Here is a 17282-nt window from a genome sequence, read left to right on the forward strand (position 1 = left end):
AAAGATTTATTTATTTATTTATTTTTAAGACTTTCAACAAATTCTTACCAGAGCCTTCAGAAATATAGAGAGCTATGTGTACACAAGTTAAACCTCATATTTACCTCTGAATTATTTTTTCAAAGTTACGGTACAACATAATTTCAGCAGCGACAGTATGAATAAAATGTGGAATTCATCTGCAGTCAATATGGCCTTGGAGTGTTTTACTTATGCATAGTGCTAAAAGGGAAACCAAGAGGAGGAGTCAAGCCATAAGCAACTGGAGTATTCAGACATGTGATGTCAACATCGCTGAAGTAAGATTCTTCAACAAATTACAGTTGAGTGGGAGCAATAAGGAAGTAATGAAAGCAAGACAAGACAGGAAGAACAAAAGAAAACCCTCTGCTTCCTGTTCGTCTGTCCTTACTCACGTTGTCATCTCTATCTGCAGTTTGCTCTTTCAGACTATGCTATCTGCTGGGGGAGGTAACGCACAGCACGGCTACCCAGCTGTTATGCTTCGCCTTACGGGTAAGACAGGAAGGTCAGAGGACCTCTGGCCTGTCACCCAATGTGATGCAGAAACGCCAGACTCATGCCAAAGTCTGAGCCGGCAGCACAGCCTGATGTTGTTGCTGTTCGCCCCCCGACTACAGGACCAGTTTTCAGCATGCATGATCTCTCTGCCTGGTTGGCTAGCATAGTAGGTGGAAGTAACTCCACTGTCCTTGTACTGGGCCCCCCCCCCCACCACCACCACCACCATCCTACACATACATTGTGACTGCTGCAGTCCTGAATCCTTTTCCACATCACATTACAACAGCACATGTAGTCGCTATATTTAACCGTGTGCTTTTCCAGAGGCAGCTCAGTTTTTTTGGGTCATTTTGACGTCAGCGCTGATGTCAGATAAGCATGTGTTGAGGCTTTACAAAAACAAAGGTGATTTGTAGGAACTGTAATTGCACATTAATATTTCTGGTGAATTCTGATCTGAGTCAAACAAATACCAGTGTCAGTATTTGGAAGAACTCAGTTGGAATCCACCTTCATTCTCACTTATTTCTATGCACCACCCACTACCCGAATCACCCCCCCCCCAAAAAAAAAACGAAAACAAACAAAAATAAAAAAGCAGCTTAAGCTCCAGAAGGCAACATCTTGTTTCTATGGAAACACAAAAATTGCCCCTTCATTTTGGGACACACTAAGAGGTTGTTTGTGTTGTTGATATAAATAACATTAAAAAAAATGTCTTTCTCTGCATGAAGCAACGCAGCAGGTGAGCAATCGTCTTCAAAGTACAATCTGCACTCAACTTCTGACAAACCATTAAACTCTGACCATAAAATTAGTCAACACCTCCCCCTCTTTATCAAACCCTTCCCCCCAACGGCAAGTTTCTGTCAGCGCACTTGTGATTAACACTCAGACCAGGACTGACTAACACTGCCAAAGAAATGAGCTAAAAGAGTTGACAGTGCTGTGCTCAAACTCTTTATTTGCACTGCAGAGCAGCCGCGCAGAGTGCTAGCAGCAACACTGTGACGACAAAGATACAAACAGCACTCTCAGGAGAGAAAGAGAAATTGAGGTAAAGAGGTGAGAGGCGATGAATGCTCCAAGGAGATGTTGGTTTAACACCTACACAATCATTCTGATGTAAAGGCTCTGCAAGGCTGCAACATGAATTTTTTCCCTGGAAAAGAAAATACAATTAAATCACTTGTGGTTTTGAAGTAAATATAAGCACAAGAGGTGAGCCGCAGGGGAAGCAAAAAAGGTTAGAGGTCTGAGGAGATGAAAAAGAAGAGGTGGGCGATTGACAATAAAGGTGACTCATTCTGTACCATGTCACACGTGTGCAATGAGTGGCGGGGGCTACCTGTGATGAAAACACAGAGACTAGAAAGCCAAACCCAATGATCTGATGTTCGTTCATGAAGTCAGACATGGGTCAGTGAATTGTTGCTTTTTATGAATTGTCAATGCCCTCTTGGAGCAATTTTGGTAGGATAGCCACTCTTAGCAATGTTCTCTAGTGATTTGTATTTTCTCCATTTGTGTTTAGTGGTTCCTTGGCATTCCAGAGACTTAGAACTGCTTTTACAACCCTTTCCAGACTGGTAGATGTCAATGATTTTGTTTCTCGTGCGTTTTTTAGCACCTTTAGAACAGGATATGATTTGGACTCTTTTAACTTGTTTCATGTTGTCAGATCTACTTAGGTCACTTTTTTATTCTGCAGCTCTGGCAGAAACTAAGCTTGTTTCTGCTTTTAACTCAACTGAGTTGAGTTAAAAGCAAATGTGGATAATTTGTACTAATCCATTAAATGCTTTTGAAAATAGAATGTGCTTGATGAGCTGAAACATACACTGACAACATAGACCTTTACCTTGGCACAAACATTTTCAAAGCACTGTTAATATTTCTAAATCCAGAATTTTCCATGGCAGAAGTTGAAAGCTCAAACAGATAAGACCTAATTCTTTAGTAACATGTGTTATCCTACCTGGTATCTGCTGAAGTCAGCTGTCCATCAATTGACTTCTTCATCAATTTAATGAAATATCCCCATGATAGGTATTGCAAAAAACATCCTGACTCATTTTCAAACAAAGAAATGCAGGTTTATAGCAACCAAAGCAACAAATGTGGGAAATGGTGAAGGAGCTGAAGGAGACTTGCTTAAGTCTAGCTCTCTGGTGTAGCAGCCTGCATGAACAACTGCCATGCATCCATAGATCGTGCCTGTTCTATGGATGCATGCTTCTTTTAAATATTTTGTCATATTTCTGTGCTTCCTCTGACTTCATCTTCAAAGAACACATAATGAAAAATGCTAACTTTAAACTTATCCCTTCTTACAGCTTCCAAATGCAAAAAGTATTTTGGGAATAGTAATGCTGTAAAGGTAAAGGCTGATTCCAGTAGACAGACATTTTTTTTCTGTGCATTTTCCCCTCTTTTAGAATAGCATACATCGTTTTGGGTATTGCACAGTTATCGATTTATTATCTCCAAATCTTCAAAAAAATTATTGCATTGACATCGATGCCTAACTATCCAACACTTCCACAACTGCAAATTGCAGGAGGCGACTGGAGCAAACTCGGACTTTCAGAAGAAGCAAACAGGTGCAGGCTGAAGCGCAACACCCACAATTCATGTGTACAGGCGTGTGCTGCACCACGGCCTTGGCCTTGTGTTTGCAGACGAGCCATCTCTGACAACACAGCAAAGGGAAACTCCCCCAAAACAAACTCATGTCTGAAACATGAAACCTACAGCCGGTCGCCTCCATCAGCTATGACTGCTTCTCAGACAGCCGCACTAATTTACATATGCATCAGCACAACTTCCACAGGTGATTCATTTTGACTCTGAGTAAAAATGTAAAAATAAAATGCATGGCCATAATATGAAAACATTATTTTTGTGTAAAAATAAAATAAACATGTGTTCTTATTTGACTGTATTGTTTATTAAAATATAAAAGAAACTGGGAAAAAAAAAATTTAAAAGTATTAATACACTAATGTTATACAAAATAAGCCGTAAAATGTGCTCAAGCAATAAAAGATAATTTAAGATCATAAGTAATTAATATTTTTTGTGTAATTTAATATCCAACTGCTTTCTTTTTGCTTTGCATTTTTTTCTCCAGCATTGACTATTTTATTTTAAATATATTGAATAACATCAAGTTTTAGTTTAAGATGGGTTTGTACCTGTATGACTGCAGTTTTCATTTCTTAAATTCCTCAAACATTTGTATATCTATGTTTCCTTTATCCATTTCAAAATACTTCCCTCAGAAAAAGAACAGCAAGGCTGTATTTCAAAATGTGCTGCTAAGACTATATCCCAACTCAAAATGTGCTCAAAATGCAGCTCAAGCTCCAACTGCACTGAGAACGATTAAGGACAAGAACAGATTCTTCCCTTCATAATTGCAGTAGTGAGAACTAGTGCTGGATACTGTGTTGAATCACAATCATTAGCACAACATCAGTGTGTGTTATCCTGCAATTCCAAAAGAGTGCTTGGATGCAATCGTTGATAAGACACTGTATTTCATTTTGCCATCTATTCACAATTTGGATACCGGTAGTATATTTGGCCAGGTGGTTTAATCATAGCTGCCTTAAATTGATCTATAATTATCTATCCATCCGTTACCTACACCCACTTGTCCATGCAGGGTCAATCTGCAGTGGTCTTTGAGCAAGAGCTTGGATACAGCCTGGACAAGTCTCCAGTTCAGGCTGCATCAACTCAGAGACACACAGTTCAAAACCGAAAATGGAGACGAGAACAGGAGTACAAGCCGAGGTTGATCTTTATCTCTGTGTGTCTGAAGAACAGCACTTGAGCAACTGTTTGTGCCCAAGATGTGTTTGTGCTCTTTGTGGAGTAGGTCTTGGACTACTTTGATGACTGAAAGAATCCAGGAGGTTTTAAATAGGTTACAGAGGCAGTTGTTAAAAACACTGCACTGGGTGCAGATACGACATTAAATGAGTACACGACCAGGCTGAGAAAAAACTCTGCAGTACTTCACAAATGAATCAGATGTCTTGTCAGAAGCTAATCTACTCCGTAACACTCTGCTCATCACTTTTGTTTTGACTCAACATTTAGTGATAACCATGTGCTTAAAGACAAGGCATTTTAACACTCTTCTGATCAAACTAAATGCTTGTTCAACACCGGCTTGTATTTATGCGCCTCCATACTGATGTTTATGTGAAGCTTCTTTCTAATCAGTCACAAGTTGAAAGGCTGAAAGCAAACAGGCTGTGGGGAGCTTTAAAAGATTGACACACGTGATCTAAATACGTAAAACCTTCTCTTTTTTTACAGACAGATATAGTGATTGTAAAAAAAAAAAAAAAGTTGGTAAAACATTTGATTGAACTTTTATTTGTCAACATATAATTAATTAAAGATCTTGTTCCCACTTATCTTGGATTTACAGTACCTTATGAAAGTACTCGTAAACCTTTCACAACTTTTGTCAGTTTACAATGCCATATTTCAATGTGGGGGATAGACCAACACAAAGCAGCTCCTTGTAATTGCAAAGTTAACACAAACTCACAAGGCTTTCAATTTTTCTTACAAATGCAAATCAGAAAAGCATAGAAGTCTGATATCCCTAATGAGGGAAAGTTTTACCACAGCATACTGCTCCCACCACCATGCATCACTTTGGGGATGGCGAGACGAGATGCCTGTCTATAATGAACAGCAAGATGAATACATCTGCAAAAACATCTAATTCTATCAAACCTGGCAGTGAAGGGTTGGTGACTGGATGCTGTCCTTTGCGGAGTAGGTCTTGGACTATTTTGATCAACGTTTTCTCAAATCAAATGTGATTCCAAGCCCAATTTGAGATCATCGCAACAGAACAGTGATCCCAATGAACAAGGAAACTATAGGTTACTCTTTTTACACCCTCCTATGTAAAAAATGGATGGATGGATGGATGGATGCAGGTCAGCAGGTAAATTTGATGAGGTGGGCTACATACAGAACAAGATAGGCCATCACACACACACACACCAGACAGGCCAATTAGCTTAAAATAGAAGGTTTTGGACAGTAATAGCTGCACAGTGGCACAGTTGGTAGAGCTGTTGCCTTGCAGCAAGAAGGTCCTGGGTTCGATTCCCGGCCCGGGGTCTTTCTGCATGGAGTTTGCATGTTCTCCCTGTGCATGGTGGGTTCTCTCCGGGTTCTCCGGCTTCCTCCCACAGTCCAACAAACATGACTGTCAGGTTAATTGGTTTCTCTAAATTCTCCCTAGGTGTGTGTGTGTGTGCGCATGGTTGTTTGTCTTGTATGTCTTTGTGTTGCCCTGTGACAGACTGGCGACCTGTCCAGGGTGAACCCCGCCTCTCGCCCGGAACGCAGCTGGAGATAGGCACCAGCAACCCTCCCGACCCCATTAGGGAAGAAGGGTGTAAGAAAATGGATGGATGGATGGACAGTAATAAGAAACTAGACTTCTTTGAGAGAATAGACTTCAATCTGTGTTTAAGATATGATTTATGACTTTCTACGTTGTTTAATTTTCACTGAGCACATATTTTTTTTACGTCCTTATGAGTAAAACCTTGGAAATTAAAATATCTGGCCAAAAGGAAAGACTTATTATCCCTCGGCAAACAGCAGAAAATCTGCAAAAGCCTTCATGGAAAACAGATATGGATTTACAATAGCTAGGATGTGACAACAGCTAGAATGCAATAAATAACAGCAGCAGGATTGATAGCAGCTTGTGATTCCGTCATTCAGATGTCTGCAAAACATTTTATTATGTCTGTTTGCTCCACATCGCCAACAACAGCCATCAAATGGGGCTTTCTGGATGAGCCAGGATCCATTACTGCAGTCTGTAAATCCACATATTTCCAACAAACAGCCAACGTTTAACAAGTCAGAGCAGCGAGTTCATGTCACAGCTCTGTGAACCCCACTCCCACTCCAGAAACCTGAGGTGTAGGAAAACTTTACCTTCCCCCAACCCCCCTCCAACCTCTACCCTAACGTTTTCCTGCCTGTGGACACATTTGCAAGGATAAGAGCCTGTTAATTCTGAGGTGAGCTGAATGGCAGCACTGTGTATGTGTGTGCTCGAGCAGGAAGGAGGGCAGCCTGGGACCCCAGGCACAACTCAGCGCAGCACAAAGATCGGCTCAGTGCTGTTGCTGTCACACGAAAAGGAAATGCTAAAAAATAAGCAGTTTGCAGGAGTCTCACAGAGTCTGAGCAACCGTGGAATCCATGTGATAAAAGTATGAGCACAGTATCTCCCATCAGTCAGGTGGGTATAAAGGCCTCCCTGGTGGTATCTGTGAAGCAAATCCATCTCTGAATACACAGCTGACACACAGTTTGTGTGTGATTCTATTTTTCCAAATCCACAAATCTCAAGACGTACAGTTTTGCGGGTGCGATATCATTTCAGGCATCGGAACTGAATGCCTGAATTCTCATAATGAGAATGCACTGTGTCGGCATGTCAAACATGAGATAAAAGAACAACTGGGCACAGTGAGAGAAACTCATGAGCCTCTTTACTTCCCTGACCTGTTCCTGACATGACAGATCAGACGGCAGAGATAAAGGCAAAAAAGGGCAGTGAGACTCGTATGACTTTTCGAAGGAGCATTTTCAAAAAAAGGAAACTGAAATGTTTTTGTTACATGACATCAGGTATTTTTACGACCAAACCTTTAGAGTATATATGCTTTTGCAGAGCCTAATTTAAAGACAAAAAAATAATTATGCAGTAGAGATGCGTCAAGCTCTACAGATACCAAGTTTTCCACTTTTCTTTAAGCATCTGACTTGCCAAGTTGGATACCTTCTTTCAAAGGAGTGTAATGCATAAAAGCAAAAATGTCCTGCAGACTATATAAAAGATGAAGTTGTTTAAAACCCAACAGAAAATTAGGAAATATCTAGACATTCCCCATTTATCAGACAACTTTTCCCGGCCAATACTGATTTCCAGTTGTCTTTGACATTTAATTATGCAGATTGAAATTTTGATAAAAACAATTTTAAGACAGTAAAACTTACAAATAAAATGAAATTGTTGCATGTTCATTGGCAGAGATAGGAAAATCAGATAGTGAAATTCAACTGACGAACTGGTTATGATCTCCAAATGATCGATCAGTGAATCTCTAAGAAATGTGGATAATTCCTTCATTTTCCATTGAATTCAAAAATACTATTTCTATCAAAGAGCCTGCTGAAGTTTTTTGTTTTGCCTTTGATTTACATGCTGTAAATTGAAAAGTCAAAACTGGCAAGTAAAACCCTAACCTTCATCTGATTTTAATAAAATTCAAGGAGCAGAAAGGAAAATGTGTAATAGACCACAAATTATTGAGGTTCTTTATCTTAATGCATTTATTGAACAGAGAAAAAAAAGAGATTCTTCAGTTCTTGATAACTGTTTAGAGCTGATATTTTTTCCAATTTATTGTACTGGCTTGTATAATATCATTTTAAATCTACCCCTTTATGGACTGGAAAAAAATTCATTCATACCATTCACAAAAAAAATAAATAAATAAATAAATAAAATAATCTTGCTTCTGTGAACCAAATAATTAAATTCATGTCCCGAACATACACAGTACAACACTTGACAGGTGAAGTGAGGTTATTATCTTGTCACAAGGCAATGATCCTCTGGAAATTTGCAGGAGATCACATGCATGTTACTTTGATGGATACAGGCCCACAGAGCTTTTTGAGACCTCGACTGAAAGTGGATGAGAACAGACAGAGAGGAGAGTAGAGACAAAAAAAAAGCCACAGTGGAGCCAGAAAGCATGATCAGACACCCTGTTAAAGCCATTTTCCATTCAGTAAAACACTTTCAGAGCTGTTAAACAGTTTATACAAGCTACCATATTGTTTGAATCATGACAGAGTAGCCAATTAAAACCTGACACATTCATAGTTAAATTTATATGAACTGTTCGTAAGGCAGTATCTTATTTTTTTTCCACATAAAAATCAGATAAACATGCATAAGCTTCTGTATATAAATAAAGTAAATAACAAAGTAGTTGAAATGTATCATACAAGATAACTTTATTACTGTGAAATGTGAATGTGAAAGCACTTTGCTTTTAAAAGATGCTCTAACACTTTTGGGCATGGAGGAAGGAGTCAGAAACGTTCAAATTGTAATCCACGACCTTCTGTTTCCCTAAGTATATGTACAATATGATAAAGAAGCCCATTATTATTAGCTACTCTTCAAAAGTAGCAAGATAAGAAACCATCCAATAATGTGTGTTGATTTCCACCAGTCAAAATATGATGCAAAGAAAATAGCTTAAGAGTAAAGGCTAATCACAGTTTGCTCTGACTCTATGATGAACATGTTTCATCATAGTAATTCAGAGTAATTTATTCTTAAAAGAAAGTACTATTAAAAAAGAATCTACCTGTATGCAAGAAATGGTTTTCTAGCTTTCTTTAGCTGAACTGCCTTTTTCCAATCAGGCAGGGCACAATATCTCAGTCAACTATGTAACAGGTGGTTGTAACAGAACAACAAGTTTTGCTTTTTAATTCTGGTTGAAGTTCCAGGGAAGAATGATATTGAAATATATACATATATACAGAGTGAGGGGGAAGGAGGATGAGCAGCCACGTGAGATTGTGATTGACAGCACTAAAACTCTCCTGCCACTGATTGGTTGTTTCTGGCACTTATTTTTTGTTTTGTTTTGTTTTGTTTTACACTGTCAAGCACATTCAACAAATTTATATGAACTTGATAAATTTTAGAAACTTATCAACTCAAACTCTACATTCTCATTTCTCAAGTATTGCAAAAACGCACATTGGATGCACTCTTCTTGATAAAACAATTATGACTTGTCAGAAAGGTTTTTTTATGAAAAAAATATCTTGCTGGCAATTCAAGTGAAAGAAAAAATGCTTATTTACTATAATTTTTCTCATGTGAACCCTCTGACTTATGAGCTCCATTGTTAACACATTTCAGTTTGCTGGCTTGTGCAATGGCTACGCCTTTATTTCATATCTCTTGGACATTTGACATATTGGTACCAGGGACAACAGCCTCTAGTGCTCACACAAAACAACGAGTGCCATCCAGCAGCACTGATGACAATCAGAAAAAGTTGATTTGAGAATCATCAAAACAGTTATATTCTTGAGAACAAACTAACAACCCATGCACCAGTAAAACCACACAAACGTTAAGAAAGTTGTACTCTAGTGTCGAAATGTGTCTCAACTTCCTTCCTCTGAGAAAACAACAACAGCCACTGACTGGAAAAGCCAGAGACAAAAAAAAACCAATCTGTAGAACTAAAGGATGTTTCAGAGTCCGCCGACTCCAAATCTGTTTGAAACATCATCACTAAAGCCCACAGAAATGCAGAAGCAAGTCGGATCATTTTTAGCAAAGCGCTTTCAGAATGCAGTAACATCACACAGCTGTTACATCAACGCTCACCCTTTTTACTGCAATGCAAGAAAAAAATGTGACCTAAAGCCAAGGGCCCAACTCTGCTCAGCTTAATATATCATTTTTAGATTTTTAAAAAAGTTTGTTTTTACTTACAATTTTGGAGAAAATTTGATAACATAACATTGTGCACATAGACCTATCTTATGATTCCAACAAGAATAAATAGAACAAATAATCCATTCTTGGACTGACCTATAAAGTTAAGTCTCCCAATTGTGTAGTTAGAAGCTGATCCAATACTGAGTCACTAAACTCTTAATTGTTGCAGACATGATCTTTGAATTTTTTTTTTGTCTTGTATCTGCAATAAAATATCTTAAAATAAAAATTTTAAACATGTTTGTCTCTAAGAAATTTAATTTCGGCCTTGCCAATCTGGAAACAGAATGATAATTATTTAAAACAAGAATTCTGGTGTATACCTCATACAATACAATTAGATTTTGCAAATTTTACTTGGTTACCCCAGAACCTTACTTATTTTTCTTTTATTTATTTTATTTAATCAGGTAAACCCCATTGAGATCTAGATCTCATTTTCAAGAGGGACGTCTGCAATACACAGCAACCTGGTTACAAAATAAAACTAATTAATACATATGCACAACAGTAAAACAGTAGAAAACAATTTAAAAGCAGTGACACAGTTTAATAGAATCTTGTTGCCTGTTTTTAAGAACTGCTCGAAATAAATCCAATGAAATCAGTTCTGACGTTGTGTGTTCAGACTGGAGCTGATTCCAGGCTGTATAGGAACCATCACACTGAATGCTTGCTTCCCCTTTTCAGTTTGAACACGTGGAACATGCAAAAGGAAAAATTTTATTAGAGCGTAAAGAATGGGAAATAGCAGATCTTTGTAAGAGAGAGCTTAAGTATGCTGAAGCCAAGCCAAGGAGAGATTTATAAATCAGGATCATCAGGTGATTGTTTCTCCGTATGCTTAAAGGAGGCCATCGCATCTGCTTAGTTCTACTATACCTTCGTCTGGCTGTGACTGTCACTTTTCCTCATCTATTGACGAACAGCAAGCTGTGGGATTTTGTGTTATAAAATTAACTCCGCTGTTAAAATGAACCTGTTTCGTCGCCTGCTGGCCATCAACATCTATCCAAACAAAACTTAAAGTAAGCTTTGAAGCCTTTATTTTTCCTGTTCTGATCGGCTCATCAACAGGTGCGTAAACTTCAGCGCGTCTAATCTGATGTCTGTGCATGGAAGCGGTGAGATGAACTTACACGAAAGCGTGGTAGATGAACGCCCAGGTTCTGGGTCTCTCCAGGACGTTGTATAGGTAGTTTTGAAGCCGCCGGTAGCGCACGTTTCTTCGGCCGCTCTGGGCGCTGTACACCAGCGGCTTTCCCAGGAGGCTGAGTCGAGCTCCCTGCTTCCCTGCCAGGGTGTCCGAGCCGCGTCCACCAGCGGCGTTGGTGCCGCCGCTGGCTGTGGTGCTGGCAGAAGGGGACAGCAACCCATCTCCCGCGTTGTTCATCATCATCTTTCGTCCGGACTCCACATCTTTTATGCCGTAGCCCTCGTTATGATGCCTGGGTGATGCTCTCATCCAGAGCCCGCTGCCTCCACCTCCGCCTCCGCCTTCGTCTCCGCTGTGGTTCCTGGGCATGGCATCACCAAAGCTGGCAGCAAGTGCGCGGAGGGTCTCCAATCGCGTCCGATACGCACTACAGTCCTCTCTGCACGTGTGAGGCGCTTAGCTTAGAGCGAGAGCAGCTGCGCCCGACACTGGCCCGACCCGGCACACTTTCACCGCCCTCTTCCCCCCTTACATCAACATCCTAGTGTACACAAATACCCAGCGCGCCTAAAAGGTGCGCACATGTGCCTGTCTGGTAGTGACAGACTGCAGGGTGTCCATGCTACAGCGAGGCGAGATTCATGTTCCACTGCGCTCTGCTTCGCAGTCTGTTGCGAGACAGCGGCAGATGCGCATTAGTTCTTCTGTTCTCTCTGCATCACATTTGTTTCTGCTTTTCATTTAGGAATAAAGGCCTCCTGACTTCAAGTTTCTTTGTTGTCAGGAGGAGGAGGAGGTAGCACGCCGAGGCACATCTGATGCAAATGAGTAACCGTCGCATTTATGCTTATTTCCCACTTAAGTTCCGGTCTAAACAAGCCTGTAAATTAACATGTATTTTATTCGAGCTTATGTTTGGTTTACAGAATTTTGCAGTGCCAAATGTCGAATATCACACTTTATTTTCGACCCCGGATTGCATTTATCTTTTAAACAATGCAACACAAAAGTGCTGGATTGCTATTATTATTTTTACTATGTTATTGCCACGCCACATCTTTACATGATGTGATTATGGACGATATCCCTTTTCTTGTTAATTTATTTATATCGTGGAGTCACAATTAAAGTTTGGGTAAAAACGGAAAACACTTCTCTCATTTGAAGTGAAAGTTTTCGGGGGAAGGAGGTGTCGCGGGGGAACCTTAGCGTCAGTTATGCCTCCGCGTGTGAACTTCCTCCTCCTTACCCGTCGAGGCCGCTTTTGTCGTGTCTGACTGGTTCGTTTTCTCTCCACATCGACCTGACCTTTATCATCATTTCGTCCGTTTCTAAGAGGCAGCTCTCACACAGCGTCCTATCGCAAAAACGCAGAAACCTGCTTGCAATGACTGGCGCTCAGGTGAGTTCTGAGTTTATTGCAGCGAAAGTGCAAGAGAAGCTTCTTCCTCCTGCCGGATTTAGTCTTCTTAAGAAACGACGCCATCTGCTGGTGTCTGACTTTCTGCTCAGGCTCCACTGACTCAAGTTTGAGAAAATCCCAAGACACCAAGAGCTTTTTTTTTTTTTTTTTTTTTTTAAAAAAAGGGAGGCATTAGTACAACACCTATACCTACATTTTCTAAATTTGTAAAGATGGCTGCATGTACTTGTACCCTGATTATTACCTTGCAGATTTTGGATTTATTCTGCACCATTGCCCTTTCCAAAACTGACCTGTAATGTTTACCCGACCCCAGAGCTAGGGATAACAGATGATTATTTATTCACCATCCATGGCTCCCATTGTACGTAGGGTCCTCTTTCATAATGTTCTGGGAGTGAAACAATCCCCAATAACTTTACGTTTCCCTTGTCTCCGCTGTTTAATCTCCACGGCTTTCGGACAGTTAAAGTTTGAGTCTCCACAGAGTTAACCCAAGGAAACATCCTCAGCTGTGTAAAATGCTACTTCCTGTTGACCTAATTCCTGCTGTTCATTTTGCCAGTTACTCACCAATCTGTTTCCTTTATGGACCCATTCCTTTCCAGATCTCACATTATCGTAGGCCGCTTACGTTTACTAAGTTGTGGCTGACTTTTCAGGTCCAAACCTACTATGCCTGTTACAATTAAGCTAGAACTGATATAATACAGCTTAAGTTTGCTTTTCACTCTTAAGGTCTATGGAGTTTTCCTGTGGACATTTCCTTCTTTGTCAAGTCCATGTGTCCATCTGTCATTTTCAGCTTTATTTTAAGACACCTAGCTTTGACAGATGAATCTCTCAAACAGTAGAAGTAAACTTAAATGACATGCTTTGGTGCCTGTCGCCAAGATCCAGTCTGGCTTCCTGTTCTTACTCCAGCTGTTCAACAAAGTCCCTTCCACAATGTTCAGCTCTGCACAGCTGGAGTGTAGATGACACTCAAGAACGCTTCATTTCTCTCGGGATGGCTACGCTGGAGCACATTCTGAGCAGCTGACCAAAGGCTTCTGACGTTGCTGAGGCCGGGACATGCTGCTTGAGGCTTCCTCAAAGCCATCTGGAGACCCATTACCAGCATCCCAGCACTCAAAGCCACAGAAACACCAGGAAATACACTCAAAAGTACGCTAGGGACTGTGCACCAAGACGGAGATTATATTATGGTAGAAAAACTGCTCATACGTAAGGAACAGAGCACAGCACAGAAGTGAGGTTTGAAGAGGTGAAAGATTTAGTCACTCAAGAATTACATAGCATAGGTCTGGAAAATTTAAACCCAGTGTGAAGACCAACACAGAGATCTCTGGATTTACAAAGAGATGGTGGCGTCACAAGAAGGACATATTGTTGGAGTCTTTAACTTTATAATTTTTTGTCTTGTTATTAGAAGATTCTTCAAGTAGAGTAATAAAAGAGACCAGTAAAAAAAGTCTTTCAACATTAGAGAAACACATATGGTTTATTAGAGCAAAAAACACAAACTTAATGTCACTGTTAATTGTGTCTTAAATGGAAGAACTGCAGTATCTGTTGCTGAAACACAGCAACAGATGCTGGTGTTCGGTTTTGGGAGGCAGAAGAATCAGAGGGTTTTTTTGTTGAAGTTTTTGTCTTCATTTCTCTTGACTAGTATGTCAGAGTGCAAGCTATTGTTATCTTGCTCTGGTGTGGGAAAGCAATGATGAACTCCGAATCTTAAAACTGAGGAGACGTGATGTCATCTTTTCAAAAGTAGTTTCCAGAATCACCCTGTCTCTCATCTCCATGGAAAACATCAAAACAGTTCAGTGTTTCTTTGAGTCAGCAGAAGGTTTGCAGATTAGGAGCTCTAAGTTTTCATTTGCTTCGTTTGGTTTCTTTGGGAAGAACATCTCGATAGATTTTAATAAAGCTAAATTTGTGACATGTATATTCCAGCTCTTTCCAAGACTTCTCTTTCCACTCATGTGGTATTTATGACCTGATTTGATTAATCTTTTTCGATAGAGCGAGATGGAAATTTTATTGTGGCGTCTTACATGACATGTGATCAGCTCTCTGCTTTTCCACAAGGCCTCCATCCATGTGTTGAACCAGAGGGCCGTGACCCCTGGTGCAGCAGCGAAGGGAACAGAGAAGGCCCGGGGGCCCGGCTGGCATGGCAAGTGTGCTGGGAGGATTAGTTGAGATTGCCTGCAGATGTTGTTTCAAGGGGCCCTCTGTTTATTTAATGAGAAGAACATAAATCTCTCAAGCTCTCTGCTGCACTGCATTGCATGTTAGGTCAAGCATCAGGCCATGAGACTCTGACTTCCTCTATGGAAATATAACAGCAATAAAATAATAAGTAAATGTTGAGGTACAAAGATGCAATTAGCTTTTCTCAACAAACACTGCTGTTTTCGGTTTTTTTTCTTGTTTTGTGGCTTGTTTACTGAAAGTATCGGTTTACTAATGAACTAGAAGAAAAGGCGCATAAACGTAAAGCCGAAGTTTAGTGGGACAACAATCAACGAGGTAAAAAACACCCTGAAAGTAATGTTAAAATATAAACAGGGATACTGAACTAAAAAGGACTAAACATGACTGAAGCTATCTTGCTTCCTACTTTTCTTGTATGTAAAGGCAGTTTCAACATTTTATCCCCCATTTAAAGTCCAGAGGAGTTTTTTTTTGTTTGTTTGTTTTTTGTAAAAAAAAATATTTTCCCCCAGATGAGAAAACAATGCTTCCAATGTTAGCTGCATTGTCCAACATCAGCAGAAAAGTGTAAAGCTACTCAACAACAGAATGGTGACTAAAAAGAGAAACGAATAGCAAGTGCTAAAATTGTGCTACAATGTAATTGCTTTGCTTCAGTGACTCATATGGGGGTTAGGCTATATGAGTGTATATAAACATGTTGCAATATCCTCCCAGTGTGCTAGGGTGGAGTCAAATTAATGCTGGTGATATCATTCACAGCTGAGTGGTAAAAATTAGGTGGAGACGTGGCGTTGGGCTTCCTCTTCCTGTTCGGATCACATGTAACAAGCACTCAGTTCTGACTTCAGGCCCACTGTTACCACTCTGTCATGCTCCACTCCTGTGTGATTGTTTTCATGAAGGAGTCACTCTCTCAAGTATTAGCCAAAAAAATTCTCATTTAAGAAAACCCTTCGTTAGTTGGCTTACTGTATTTCTCAAAACTATTCATATCCTCTGCAGCTGTTCACGTTCTTCCACACACACAGGCGTTAATGTACTTTCCTAGGATTTTATGTTGAAGACCTATACAAAGTAGTGTATAATTGTGCTATAGGTGGCTGTATATAGGATTTATCGTATATGCATAAATGTTATGTATATAGGATATGAAAATCTTATAATATATATGATTTTACACTCTGATCAGCTTCCAAAAGTAAAGTGACAACACACATCTCATTTTAAAATGACTAATATTGGTGACAGAACAATTACACTTGGCAAAAACTCAAACATACATATTTTTTCCACACATTCGTTTTTTTATTTGTAAATAATAAAAATGAACTTTTTTTATATATATATATAAAACATACACATCATTTGAGCCACATCTGTTATACAAACAATAATTGTTGCAGTGAATGCTTTACTATTCTCTAATTTTCTCATTGCTTCAGTGGAACACAGAAGATTGTAAACAATTATCGATTTAATTTTTTTTTACTCCTGTTAATACTGACAAAAAGAAAGGTGTTGGGGGACAGGAGTGGGACTTCACCAGACAATGCAAAGAAAACGCTTGTGAAGAGGGATTGAACTTGGCCCTTTCGGTTTCAGTGTTCAGACTGTATAACACCTTGTAACCCATTACCTTGATGCGTCCATCTGCATGGTCCCTAATTGTATGTAGTGATATAACCCCTTAAATGACTTGGCCCCTTTTACAGTAATCGATAGTTGGCTGTCGAATAATATGATTCTCTGTTTATTCGCTGTATAACTTAAAAGCCCATGTGTAACCATAGCTGAAACTATTTTAAAACGTAATTATTTCCATATAGTTTTATGTTATTTGTACATATTTATTCATACATCACCTCAGCCCCCTGTGAGGTATACTGTGAAGTGGAATAATAATAGTAAGAGGGGCTGTGAGCTCTGCTCAGTATGACTGTGCAGTACAGTACATCTTCTAGAGGATCAGGGAAAGACATCAGCATAATCTCGGGTTTCAGTTTGAGAGACATTCAGCACCAGACAGAGGGACGTGGAACAGACTCCAGCTGAGTTCAAATGTCTTTTGCGATATGGGAATGGCTTCTTGGTTTTTATCTCTTTAATATTCAAGTACGAGCAAACTGTACAACTGCATGCAACATACAAGCGGCCCTACAGTACGTGGAACTAACACGCATCAAGGTCAGTGTCTTTTTGTTTTTTCTGTACCGGTTTTACAAAAAAAGTAAAAGAAAAAATAAAAGAAGAAGTGCATGCAGCTTGGAACGCATTCCCAAGTCATGCCGGCCCCTCCCCACGTGGTGGCGGGAGGTGTCTGTAGACAGACTGGCAGATGAGTG

General features: G+C 39.8%; 1 protein-coding gene across 4 annotated transcripts in view; it reads right to left on the reverse strand.

Annotated features, from left to right (window-relative positions):
• Positions 1–11942, reverse strand: part of LOC122829029 (potassium voltage-gated channel subfamily KQT member 5-like) — a 93987-nt gene extending 82045 nt beyond the window's left edge. For all 4 annotated transcript variants that reach the window (XM_044113197.1, XM_044113195.1, XM_044113194.1 and 1 more), the window contains exon 1: positions 11272–11942. In XM_044113197.1, the coding sequence (XP_043969132.1) occupies positions 11272–11657 (386 nt within the window). In that variant the 5' untranslated portion in view covers positions 11658–11942. The remainder of the gene's footprint in view (positions 1–11271) is intronic.
• Positions 11943–17282: the final 5340 nt, after the last annotated feature.

This window comes from Gambusia affinis, linkage group LG04 (assembly GCF_019740435.1).
Source record: "Gambusia affinis linkage group LG04, SWU_Gaff_1.0, whole genome shotgun sequence".
Lineage (NCBI taxonomy): Eukaryota > Metazoa > Chordata > Actinopteri > Cyprinodontiformes > Poeciliidae > Gambusia > Gambusia affinis.